The sequence below is a fragment of the Ctenopharyngodon idella genome, chromosome 6 (genome assembly GCF_019924925.1).
Source record: "Ctenopharyngodon idella isolate HZGC_01 chromosome 6, HZGC01, whole genome shotgun sequence".
In the NCBI taxonomy this organism is placed as follows: domain Eukaryota; kingdom Metazoa; phylum Chordata; class Actinopteri; order Cypriniformes; family Xenocyprididae; genus Ctenopharyngodon; species Ctenopharyngodon idella.
In genome coordinates this window covers 13955213-13969150 of record NC_067225.1, presented here as the reverse complement: position 1 = coordinate 13969150, position 13938 = coordinate 13955213, and the positions used below count along the sequence as shown (strand labels likewise).

At 37.5% G+C, this 13938-nt stretch overlaps 1 protein-coding gene across 5 annotated transcripts in view; it reads right to left on the bottom strand.

Moving 5' to 3' along the window:
• Nucleotides 1-13938, bottom strand: part of rptor (regulatory associated protein of MTOR, complex 1) — a 288348-nt gene that overhangs the window by 24649 nt on the left and 249761 nt on the right. For all 5 annotated transcript variants that reach the window (XM_051898086.1, XM_051898081.1, XM_051898084.1 and 2 more), the window contains exons 27-29: nucleotides 11150-11264; nucleotides 6632-6756; nucleotides 6434-6535 (exon numbers count right to left, since the gene is read on the bottom strand). In XM_051898086.1, the coding sequence (XP_051754046.1) occupies nucleotides 6434-6535; nucleotides 6632-6756; nucleotides 11150-11264 (342 nt within the window). The remainder of the gene's footprint in view (nucleotides 1-6433; nucleotides 6536-6631; nucleotides 6757-11149; nucleotides 11265-13938) is intronic.

Genomic DNA, 13938 nt, shown 5'->3' with positions numbered 1-13938 from the left:
AGAGAGAGAGAGAGAGATGACACCCAGTCATATTCCACCTGAATTTTATTCACCTTATACCTTATCTACACACACACACACACTGCAGGAAAAGGAGGGAGAACAAGGCTGTGGTTTCCCAGCATGACATCTGCCAAGTAAATCAGGTTTTCTCACTGGGAGCCGAATAGCAAGGCTGATATCTGCTCCCAGAGTCAAAACTTTGCTCATCCATCTTAAAGAAGCGCAGATGTGCACGAGTTCTTCAGGAAAGTCAGTGGCTCAAGCATCTCCTTGCGTTCTAATGTATGTGACTGAGATTATTATGGCATACTAATGTACTATAGTTATTTTATTATTATTATTATTATTATTAGGTTATGCTCTAGATTCATTTCAGTTGGGAAATAAACATCCACAGGCTGAGAATATGTGAGTGTATTTTTCATAATAGAAAAATTGGAGGTCAAAGAGTGCAAGAATATATGCTATAAAACTACTGGCCAACAACAACGGATCTTTGTCAAAACAGTATCATAATAAAGCAGAGGTCTCCAGACTCAAGCCTGGACAGCCACTGTCCTGCAAAGTTTAGCTCCAACCCCAATTAAACACACCTGCACCAGTTGATCAAGGTCTCACTAAGCATGCAAGAAACTTTCAAGCAGGTGTGTTGGAGCTAAACTCTGCAGAACAGCGGCCCTCCAGGACTGAGTTTGGAGACCTCTGTAATAAAGGATCAGTTTACCCAAAAATAAAAGTTATCATTTATTCACCCCTCATGTTTCTCTAAACCTAAATTTCTTTAACAACAAAAGAAGAAATGTTGAAGAATGTTAAAGTTACCATACAGTATACAGTGGCACTGAAGTTCCATAAAAGTAGTGCGCAATAATCTAATATATAATATAGTATACTAAAGCAGGGGTTCTCAAACTTTTTGGGGCCAGGGACCCTTAGAGGGGAGAACATTTTCCAAGGACCACCTCATAATTATAACAGTGATTAAGCATATGCTTGCTACAGTTTGTACTCTAGTAATCAAAAAGCATGTAATTAATTGAAATTTATCAATGATTTATTAAAAGTAAAAAAAATAAATAAAAAAAAAATAAAAAAAATCAAGAAGCATGTCTAATCAATTCATACAGTAAAAAAAAAACCAACAACTTTCAAATGATTGCAATAACAGGGCCCTATGAAATACAAATTTATTATCAAAAAAGGTGGTAATGAAATGAAGGCTAATCTTTTAAAAAATGTTATCTTTTAAAAATGTAATGAAATGAAAATGTATCAACTGCTTTTATTTTTGGCAAAGTGCTGCACAACAGAGGTTTACTGTTGAAACTAAAACATGGAAGAAAAATTGTGTGATTATTCCTTAAAAAAATAAAGTTTTAATAATTGTATTATTATTACTACGAGAAGTACATTCTACTGTACAATAGTAATATATTTGTTATAATTTCTTGAGGTTAAACCACAATAATATCAAATAAAATGGTGAACTGCTGGTGAATTCACACAGAGACGTGTAGAACATGCAATAACAGTCTATTTGAGCTTAAATATTCACAGACGTAAGTACACAGTCCTACTTTTAAATTATTCATCCAACGTGTCAAATTCTGTGACATTCTGCATTATACAGTAAATTACATTTTTATGACTCCACAATTCCGTCTGCGTTTTTTGGCATTGTGGAAGTCATAGGCCCCTAAATTTATTTTGAGGACCCCCTGGCTATGGGGAACAAACCCCACTTTGAGGACCCCTGTACTAAAGTACGCTAAAGAACAACTTCGTGTGATGAACGGCAAAATTTTGGCCATTTTCACTGAAAACTTTTATCTTTGGAATAGATCCCAAAACTCATTTGCACTCCCTTACATTCAAACTGTCATGTGGCAGTCAATCATGTAACAAGTAAGAGCTAATTGCCTTTAGCATTCCTGACATTAAAACTAGTCTTATGCACTGTAATGCACACATTTGAAAATATGCAAATGAGATCTGATAGCTGCGAAAGAGAGAGATGAATAATGACTTAAGACCTGTTCACACCAAGAACAATAACTATAAAGAACGATAACTACATAAGTGTCCGCATCAACAGATGATGTTGTTCTGTTTATTATAAGCATGCGCTGCAGTTTTGTTGTCTGCCATTTTAAATGCTTCAAGTTAACTGAGCATTACAGTTATAACCCTTGGTGTGAATGGCCCTTTACACTGTGTCCTAAAAAGACAGAAATCCAGCAACAAGCAATTTGTCTGTCCACACTAAATGTGAAAATGGAGAGTACCACAAAATCAATCACAAAACACAGCCAATCAGAATAGTTTCTCTCTTATTTGCACCTTCACACTCGCAATGTGCTGCAGCTGAAGAGCATAAAAAACACAAATCTTGTAGTTTCATTCTATAATGCTTCATCAGACACTATACTTTTCATGGTTTTTCTTGAGGAATTTGAGGGATTTGCTATATAACATCTAATTCTAAACATTCATATTCCAAATCCACATTTAATACAAAGTTTCAAGAGTGTGCGGCTTCCTGGCACAGAGTTACAGAAATGGAAACCGAGAGAATGACAATGTACTGTCATCTTTTATGGTCCATGGAAGATAGTAATGGTAGTTAATAAGAGTTTAGTACTACATAAGGGTTAGTAAGAGATTTTTGAGTGAACTAACACCAGTATTGTTGCCAACACCAATATTGCTGTTCCTCCTTTCCAATGACAGAGGATGCTAACTAATGTATTTACAGATATTACAGGAAAAGTAAACACAGATTTTGCAGTGGAATTACAGTGATAGTTGTTTATTAATAAAGAAAATAAAGGAAAGCAAAAGAGTGTCTAAGCAGCTACTATATGCAGGGGAAACAGGAATGAGAAACAGCACTAAGGATAAGGGATACAGCAACCAGACTTGGAGGACACAAGAACATTTATGATTTCTATTAAAGCTGCTGATCTTTTTCTCAAGCAAGCCTTTTCATTTTAGAATTGAGTTAAAAGTGCCATCTAGCATAGATTTATATAAGACATGCTTCCATGAAAAAATGTAATCATGAATTTTTAAATTTGGCTAGGAGTCATAAGGGCACAAGGATTTCCCACTATTTTCTGCTCTGGTGGAGTTATGACTGGGCTCAGTTGTCCTAGAAACCAGTTTTAATAACAGTTCTGAGATCAGCTCTTTATATGAGGTACAGACCAAAATTTAAATCTTTTACTGATAATGTTGCATTCCGCCAATACTGTGTTTGCTATAAACAATGTTTACTGGGCAGCATATACCTGAAATGGTATGTGAAACAGTACAGAATATGTAAAAGTTTAGTGTGTGCAATTTTAATCCATTTTTGTGTAAATGTCTTTTGGCAGTCCAATCACATAATGACTCAAAGATAGAATGGGATAAATTCAAATTAAATGTGCATATTGTGCAGAATACATAATATGGTCACAGCATACTGTAGAAATAGCATGAATAGTACATTAGTATGCCATTTCAAACACAGCCAAACTTCATTCATTATAGTGACAGTACCAAATTTGAACATTTCGGAAAAAACAGCAAACTTAATGTTGTGCCTTTTGTATTCTACAGAAATAAACAACACAAAAATTATGTTTCAAAAAGTATGAGGGGTAGATGAGGTGAACTATTCCTAAAAAATGTGTCTTAAAGTTGAAGCTGACTGCACACACACTTATAAATGCGAAAAAAATCTGTCTAACTGGTTTTAACTGACGGGTTGTGACAAGCCCCACCGCTGACAACTAATGTCACTCCCAGTCAGACTCATGCTGACTCTGATGTGTCTTTCAGCTGATTTCAATGTGCAAATTAATTTCTTTAAACCCCACCGAAAATAACCAGTTTGAGAGAAATTCATCTAGATATTAGAGGTCGGCCGATATTTGTCTTTTTTTAATATATCGGCATCGGCCGATATCCGTGTTTAGTAGCGCCGATTTAAAGCCAGGCACGTCCGCGGGCAGCCTTGTGTTATTGGTGCGGTGGAATGTGCTGCTGCCGCTTGTGAATTGAAACTTTTGGAAGATTCAACAACAGTACTGGGAGATAAAGGTAGCCTAAGGCTTAAATTCTGATATTGCAAAGTCCTATGGCCATATATTTACTATATATTACTAGTAAACTATGAAGTGTTGCTTCACTTAGTGAAAGAAACAACGGATAGCATAGAACCGTCGGGAACTGGCATAATGCTACAGCTGGTTGAAGGTTCGCTTACTTGTAGTTACCTCTAAGGACTGTAGTCCAAAACTACCAGCAGCTTGCTTGCTTGCTAACATATTAGCCCCAATGTTAGAAGTTCTGTTTTATTTTTCCTGTATCGGAGTCGGAGAATTTCACTCTGTGCTTGGGGTGGAGAAGGCAGCAGCTCTCACAAACACTGCAGCGTGATTGAGGGCTACGTTACTCCGACAAATATTGTCAATATTAAGAGGATTTGGCTTTTCCAATTAATGTAAGCCTGTTACATTCTTCTAGTCTATTATTATTACTATTAGGTAAGCTACTTTTATTATTAAATTAATATTATAATAAATTTGCCCCGCAATAATTTCACAGCGCATCACCGCATAACTGACGTGCTGTGAGGATAATAAAAGATTAGGCTATCAGCTCCTCTTTGAAAATGTTTTAAACATTTTTTAGGTCTATTATACAATGAATTAGACCTATAATTAAAATTATTAACAGTCTATAATATTTCCTAACACTGCAGTCATAAATGAAAATTAAGAGCAGCTTTAGGCTAGCTACTTCAAGCACCAACTTTAAAAAAAAAAAAAACAAAAAAAAAAAAAACAAGCTGTTTAACACGAAATACTATTCTTCTCATTTGTTTCACTATATGTACGGGCAACAAGAGAAATAATGGAATAAATTAAGACAGTTATATACTGTTATCAGCATATTATGTTGAAATTCGTCTCTGAGAGAAAATGCTCCGTTAATGCAGCGTCAGGCAGCTACGTCACTTTTACTTTCACTTTGAATACTGAGCGAGGTTAAGCTTTTACCGGCATAACTTTTCCGCAAAGTTTGCACGTTGCTTCTTGTGTGATATCCATTGGCTCCCCTTCTTGGTTGAACCCCCGCGGATTTGTGCTACGCCACTGCGCAGAAGTGTATGACATTTGTTCGGAAGCATGGTTTGATGCAGATAATAGCCGGGTTTCCATCCAACTTTGCATTAATGAAAATTCAGCTCAAGAATATGCACATCTGCGTGTGTTTCCATCATCTGTGTAATGCGAAATGGACATCAGCCTAATAAAGTGATGTGTTCCGACCAATGACTATATATATATGTCGCACAGTTATTATCCTCATTAAACCTGTCTAACGTTAACCGTCAAGAATGTCAGAAATCACTAAGAGTTTAGAACTGTCCTTACATACAAGGCTGTGCAACATGACAAAGTTTTTAATTGATTTTTATTTATAAAGTTGTATTTATTTTATTTAAATGTATATTTGTTTACATTTATGTTCCAACAAACTTGAAAAATTCAGCTTGATAAATGCTCTAAAACTTTTATGTAAATCAAGTCAGTGTTCAATAAATGATGTTAAGTTTAGAAATGTTGTGCATCCACTAATTATTAGTGTGACATTTTAGCATGCAAATGAAGGGGAAAACTTCAAGATATCGGCCCTAAAAATCAGCAGCACATATCGGCCATCGGCTGACCCTGACCTCTAAACATCGGCATCGGTTATAGAAAAACCCATATCGGTCGATCTCTACTAGATATAACAGATAAAGCAGGTGAGCTCCACCATCTATGAGGCTTGTCTTATTTTGATATTATCCACTGGGAATAATTAGAAGGCACTGGGACTATAATATTATTTTGTTTAGTCCTGTCAGTTTTGTAAGCTGATATGGGGAGGCTTAACATCATTAACAGACAGAACAACAATTATTTGGTAGTGGTCTGAATTTTTCAAATGTTTTCATAAGATTGTCAGTCTGTGCTCATACAGTAAAGAATAAGAAGTTAGAGCTAATATAAATGACAGAAAAGTTAGAAGCAATACTATTATATATAATATAAAAACATATTGATCAAAAGTAAGCTTAGCCACCTTTGTAGCTTAAAATGTAATGTAAAGTGTAATGTAAATTACTAATGTAAATTACTAAATAATTTTGGTTATGCAACTGCCAATTTGTCTTACACAACAGCAAACTGAGGAAACTAATACAATGACTAACATTCTGCTTTCATACCAGAGTACCCATGGGCATCTATACAGTCCCGCATCATGCAGTAAGACTGGAAATTCCGACAGCTTTTTCCAAACACTGGCCAAGCGGGAGGTAGATGGGGAAAAGAAACTCGGATGAAAGGAGAAGAGTGGTATCCGCACAGTGTGTGTGAGTATAAAAGCAAACCTCGTGTGGTGGGCAGCATGTCAGACAGCCCCTGCCATGCTGTGACCATCTCTGGATTTCTCTGGTCAGCAAAGTTCTTCCAAATCCGCAATGCTCCGTCATCTGCAAAAAAAGTGGCATGGTGAAAGTCAGCACAGAAACTAACAAAGATGAGATCCATTCAAAGCCTGCGTCAACATGATTAATAGGTGAACTGACCAGTAGCAGTGAGGAGGAGAGAGCAGTCATGCCCATTAAGGTACTCCATGGATGTGATGCGTGTGTACCGTGGGTTCCCATTGTAGAAATAATCCAACCTTTCTCCTTTCTCCCAGTCCCAAAAACTGCACACACACAGAGAACACAATTTTAATACAGTTCACTATGCTTAAATTTAATTGGGAATATGAATTATATTCAATTATTTTCATTTATATGCAACAATATAGTAATACATGGTAACAAAAATGAATATTTAAATTTTTCACTCTTTGTTATATTGCAGCCATTTGCTAAAATCATTTAAGTTCATTTTTTTTCCCCCTCATTAATGTACACACAGCACCCCATATTGACAGAAAAACACAGAATTGTTGACATTTTTGCAGATTTATTAAAAGAGAAAAACTGAAATATCACACAGTCCTAAGTATTCAGACCCTTTGCTGTGACACTCATATATTTAACTCAGGTGCTGTCCATTTCTTCTGATCATTCTTGAGATGGTTCTACACCTTCATTTGAGTCCAGCTGTGTTTGATTATACTGATTGGACTTGATTAGGAAAGCCACACACCTGTCTATATAAGACCTTACAGCTCACAGTGCATGTCAGAGCAAATGAGAATCATGAGGTCAAAGGAACTGCCTGAAGAGCTCAGAGACAGAATTGTGGCAAGGCACAGATCTGGCCAAGGTTACAAAAAAATTTCTGCTGCACTTAAGGTTCCTAAGAGCACAGTGGCCTCCATAATCCTTAAATGGAAGACGTTTGGGACGACCAGAACCCTTCCTAGAGCTGGCCGTCCGGCCAAACTGAGCTATCGGGGGAGAAGAGCCTTGGTGAGAGAGGTAAAGAAGAACCCAAAGATCACTGTGGCTGAGCTCCAGAGATGCAGTCGGGAGATGGGAGAAAGTTGTAGAAAGTCAACCATCACTGCAGCCCTCCACCAGTCGGAGCTTTATGGCATAGTGGCCCGATGGAAGCCTCTCCTCAGTGCAAGACACATGAAAGCCAGCATGGAGTTTGCTAAAAAACACCTGAAGGACTCCAAGATGGTGAGAATTAAGATTCTCTGGTCTGATGAGACCAAGATAGAACTTTTTGGCCTTAATTCTAAGCGGTATGTGTGGAGAAAACCAGGCACTGCTCATCACCTGTCCAATACAGTCCCAACAGTGAAGCATGGGACAGGGACAGGACGACTGGTTGTAATCGAGGGAAAGATGAATGCGGCCAAGTACAGGGATATCCTGGACGAAAACCTTCTCCAGAGTGCTCAGGACCTCAGACTGGGCCGAAGGTTTACCTTCCAACAAGACAATGACCCTAAGCACACAGCTAAAACAACGAAGGAGTGGCTTCACAACAACTCCGTGACTGTTCTTGAATGGCCCAGCCAGAGCCCTGACTTAAACCCAATTGAGCATCTCTGGAGAGACCTAAAAATGGCTGTCCACCAACGTTTACCATCCAACCTGACAGAACTGGAGAGGATCTGCAAGGAGGAATGGCAGAGGATCCCCAAATCCAGGTGTGAAAAACTTGTTGCATCTTTCCCAAAAAGACTCATGGCTGTATTAGATCAAAAGGGTGCTTCTACTAAATACTGAGCAAAGGGTCTGAATACTTAGGACCATGTGATATTTCAGTTTTTCTTTTTTAATAAATCTGCAAAAATGTCAACAATTCTGTGTTTTTCTGTCAATATGGGGTGCTGTGTGTACATTAATGAGGAAAAAAATGAACTTAAATGATTTTAGCAAATGGCTGCAATATAACAAAGAGTGAAAAATTTAAGGGGGTCCGAATACTTTCCGTACCCACTGTACATACACACACACACACACCAATCAGGCATAACATTATGACCACCTTCCTAATATTGTGTAGCCCTGACCCGTTGAGGCATGGACTTCCACTAGACCCCTGAAGGTGTGCTGTGGTATCTCCATAAAAGAAAATGTGATTTATCAGACCAGGTCACCTTCTTCCATTGCTCTGTGGTCCAGTTCTAATGTTCACGTGCCCAAAAGTGACGCTTTCGGCGGTGGACAGGGGTCAGCGGCTATGTAGCCCGATACGCAACAAACTGCGATGCACTGTGTATTAGGGCTGCACGATTTGGAGAAAAAAATCTAATTGCGATTTTACTGGTTAAAATTGCGATTTGCGATTTAAAATGCGATTTTATAAAACAAATTACAATTTTTTTTTATAAACAATACCAGGCTTGTTTTGCTTGTTTGTAGGCCTGCACAATTTGGCCCGAAATTTTGTGCTAATATATTATTTTGATAAATTATTTTTATTATTATTATCATTATTGCTAAATAAAAATATTAAACCAAATAAGAAATATTACTGTTGTAATAACTTTCATTATTAAAGTATTTAGCATTAGTATTTAATTAAAAATATAACTATAACAATTAGAAAATAATATTTAAAACTTGTATGACAAAATGTGGGGTTACCTGTTAACATGCAAGCAGTATGTCTATAAATCATTAGAAAGGTCTAAGGTCAAATATTATATTATGATAAAAATCTGTCTCAATAATTTCTTTATTTTTGTCAGGAGGTATGCAAAATCAAAAATGGAGTCCATGTATTTAATATGAATTACGTGCCTCTTATGCATCCACTGTGGAAAAAAAACCCTGTACACTTATGTACGCTGGAGAAAATCATATTGATTATATGTTCCCCTCAAAGTACTTTAGAGAGAGGAATTATTTTCCTATTTTTACCCTGAATAGGATTGAGTGAGCTTTACTTGGTGCTAAACATGTCTGTTTCATACTGGACGCCGGAGGGCGCCCTTGAGCAGATACTCCAAATACTCCAAATATACGCAATATAACAAACGCTGTTCCAGGAAATTCCCAATGGGCATCATGCTATCGCTGTGACTGAATAAAAAGAAGGTGGAAACACTATGATTGATTAAACATGAATAAAATAAACAAACGACTACAACAATAAATGGTTTATATGTTTTCTTCAAGCCTTCTCGGGTATTTCCGTAATAATAAAGTATATTTATAATTCAATGCTAATCAAAATGCTATTTCAAACACTCAACTGGATTGATACTATTTGTATAACAATAGTTTTACTACAAATACCACAAACTAGTGTGTTACCATGGTTAACAACAATAATGTTTTTGGGTTTATTTGTAGTAAAACCATGGTTAATTTTCATAAGGGAAGTAAAAAATCTTTTGAGCTATTAGACTGCGTTGTTATAAGCACAGCTGGTTTGTGTACAGAGGTTACCAGGGAAACAGCTTTATTTCTGCTTTCAGAGAGTCGATTACATTTTCATTCAGCCCGTTGCTGTTTTTCTGCAGACCTATGTGAAAATCATCATGTTAAAACCTAGCCAGTGTAATATTTAATTAAAACTGTACGAACAAAATATCAGGTAGCCTACAGCTTACCTTTGGCCTCTCTCTCTCTCTTTGGTTTTTAATTCATTTTTAATTCTCAAATAACAATAACAAAGAACATTGCCAAAGGATTACATAAATAACCTACATAAAATGAATAACATCAATAGTTAGATTCTACATAATTAAAACACACACACACACACACACACACCATCAATTTGAGAATAGTTAGTTAAATATAAAAAAGGGGAGCAAAGAAAAAAGACAACTCAAGGATGGCATTATGATGGGATTAAAGCCAAGAGAAAGTTGCATGACTGAGGTCTGAGGATGTCCTAAAATGTACACTGTACAGGTGCCGTGATGGAGAGATAATCGGTGTTATTCACTTCACCTGTCAGTGGTCATATTGTTATGCTTGATCAGTGTATATTGCTAAAACATTTTGAAGCATGTACAATGTAACAGAGATGCCTTGAACCTTTCTGAGTGATGACACAAATTAAACACTGAATCAGTGTTTTTAACTGACATCAAGTTTTATACTTAAAACTTCATCAGCATTTTTACAAATAAGGTTTAAATCAAAGAGGTATTAAAATATCAGTCTTAGCCCTTTCATACTCTGTGTCACAAATATAGAGTTCTGACACAGGGAGGGTGTGCAAAAATAGCCTAAATATGGCATAAAAGGACATTTGTTACTTACCACAAATAATTACAAAACTAAAAAAAAAAAAAAAATATTCAGTGTTGCTCAATTTTATATTTCTAACACAGAATTTTGTGAGACTATAGACCTTGATAATTTGTATTGTAATACAACTGAACTGTAAAATAAATGTAAATGAAAAAATGATTATTTTATAATAAGTATATTATTTTACTTCACACTGCAGTAGTAATATTACAGTGCTGTCTTAATTTATTTTAGTAAATTAAGTAGTAAATTAGTTAAACCCTCAAGCTTTGAATTTGGTGGAAAAATGAATGATTTGTCAAAAGAAAAGATGAACTTTCATCACAGTCATATGCTTGTTCTTATGCTTGCTGATGCTTCTCTATCAAAGTGTTATGATTATAAATGAATGTGGATGTGTATTTTCCAGTCACTCACCAGATTGAGTCTTTGTCAGCTACAGCAATGCAGGGGTTAAATGGATGAAACTTCACCACTGATGGCACTCCTGGGTTTCTATTAATGAATATCTGATCATCTAACCGTGTCACTCCTAAAAACGAGAAGGATGGGTAAGAATTTTGATCAGTTAGAACATTCTTAATTAGTGAAATGTTGAGCTTTTAGATCCTGAGGAAAGTGAATAAGGGTGACACTACTAAACTTCAGTGTGAATCTTCCAGATTAGAAAAAAAAAATATGCATGAAGGAAACAGAGGGAATTCAGGATTTGATTCAGTTCCTCCAGCTAGACTGAATGAGGGCAGCCCCACTCTCGGTTTCAGAGGGGTGGATGATGGAGAGTATGATGAAAGGAGAAAGACATACGAGCGTGAGCAGGATCCTCTGCTCTGACGCAATCAGTCCTGCTCACTTGTGTGTGTGTTCCGGCATTGACGCAAGCACGTTAGCTATTCCGTTTGAGACTCTGCTGACTTCAGACAGGAAGCCAAGCACATTGCTTTCTTTTAAGCTTGTGGCTTTCACACAGAAAAACTACATCATATAACTAGTTCACCCAGTTCCACTTGTAAAATCCACATCATTATTACCCAGACGCATCTAATAGAGAGTCAGCGCAGAGCAATAGAGAGTCAGAGCATCTCTTCAAGAGATTTACTGTAGACTTATGTGAAATGACAGTATCTGCTGGAAGTTTGAGCTTTCAGGTTGTCTTTTAAACATTTATTTGGTATTTCACTATGGGAATCGTCTCGGGCATGACCAATCCTGGAAGTACCAATAACATCATGTCTGGCAGTTGATAGACCAATCATGACAGGAATGCAGGACTCCTGCCTCCCTAACATATATCACTGCATAACTGTCCCTACTTCATTCTCTTCTGAAAGCTAACATGTTTTTCAGATGATGCTTATCTGTTTTTAGACAAGCAGCCAAGGTACGTTGACGAATGCTTCTCTTTTTGATAGCGGGCATATTCACTGTCACTGTGGATTAGTTGTGCTAGGGATAACTAGAGATTTGTCATGTTATGGATAATTCTGTTTCTAACTGTTCTTTTATAGCAACTGCTAGCTCAGTAAGCGGCGGAGCAAGGAGGAAAAGAAGACTTGCATTCATTTTTTTCACATCCAGGCAGCGTGTTGAACAAAGAGTCCTGTTCAGGTGGAACTTGACCTAATTGAAATGTTCCAGAAAGCAGCAGCTAAACTCTGCATCAATTGGCCATTACAGCAGGTGGGCCAGTGTACGGAGAGAGATCTGAGTGATGGTAAAAGACTGCCATCATATGCCCCGGCCATTAATCAGCTCATTTTAGCGGCCCCACGTGTTTCAAAAATTAAACATTTCTGGAACAAACACTTTTCCCACAGGCTCCCTGTAAAAGGGGTTTCCAGGCTGGATGCGCACAACAGAGGAATGATGTCAAATCCCCCTTCTGTTGAGATTTGCAGAACAAACACCTCAGAAAGTACAAGTTCAAAATGCTGACGTTTAAGGGGTTACCCCTTGTTATACGTCCCACAGACAGACAGTTTACGTCAATAGACCAGAAAGATATTTTCATATAGGCATTTACCAGGCACACAGACAATTCCTCAGGTTTGGCTATCGAGGCATAGCCTACAAAACTTCCTTTCAGGCTCTCATTAGCACAAAAGTGTTTAGCAAATGTGTCGAAGCAGCTCTAACACTGCCTAGAATGTTTGGGCTCAGAGTACCAGCTTATTTGGAAGATCTATTTCTCTGAGCTCTGTCACGGCAGAAAGCAGAGATAGATACAAAAGTACTGGTGTCTCATTTGGAGAGCTTAAACTATAAAATATATTAGACAAAAGAGAGACCACAAACAAGAGAACAAAAAATTTTTTGCTATAGTGAGTGGTGTGGTATGATGTGACAAGCACACCACACACAAACAGATTTTCAACCAGAATCCTGACTGTGAACATGGGAAATCTCACAAAATCTCTCGAGACTTCAGAATAAACATGACGGACGATAGGTAGGAAGAAATTGCGCTGATAGTGTTTTGAATGATTTTGGTATGTTTTAAAGGACACTTTGTATAAACACTCGTGCTGTCGCCACAAATCGTCAAGCTGATCCTCCATCTCTGCTGTCCAAATCCATTTAACTTTGTGCTGTGACATGAATGTGATTGTCATGCTTCTGTCTTCTGTCAGCTCGCTTTCTGATTGGATATTGTTTCGTTTCACGTCACAATCTCCAGAGCGTGCACGCGTTTGTCCTCGGGGATTAATGTTCAATATTTAAGATTCGCGATTGGGGCGCCTCCGACGTTCTTCTGAGCAGATTCAGTCACTCTTAACACACCTCACACCACAGGAAAATCTGATAAGATAATCTGTAGAACCATCAAGATAATCGGGACATTACCTAGGATTGTCGGGAGGGGAGAAATCGGCCCAAAATCAGCCTGATTATCTTGTGGTGTGTACCCAGCATAAGCAGATTGTAGAGTCCTTTGGTGCAATTGGTTTACGATCAACTTAGGTTCACTATGCTTTTGGGAAATGCAGCCCAGGTCAATTTGTAGCTCCCATTCAGACTATGTATACGTCTTCTGGGGCTAAACTCGACCATTTCCGTCAATCCAATGGGACTACTGCAAATGCGCCACCTCAATCGCAAAGTTTCATCACTCTGTATGCACACTCTCCATTGTTGAGGAAATCACTCGTTTCTTGAATCAGAGACTTCTTTGGGGGCAGTTTTTATGAGAAAGGTGGTGACGACAG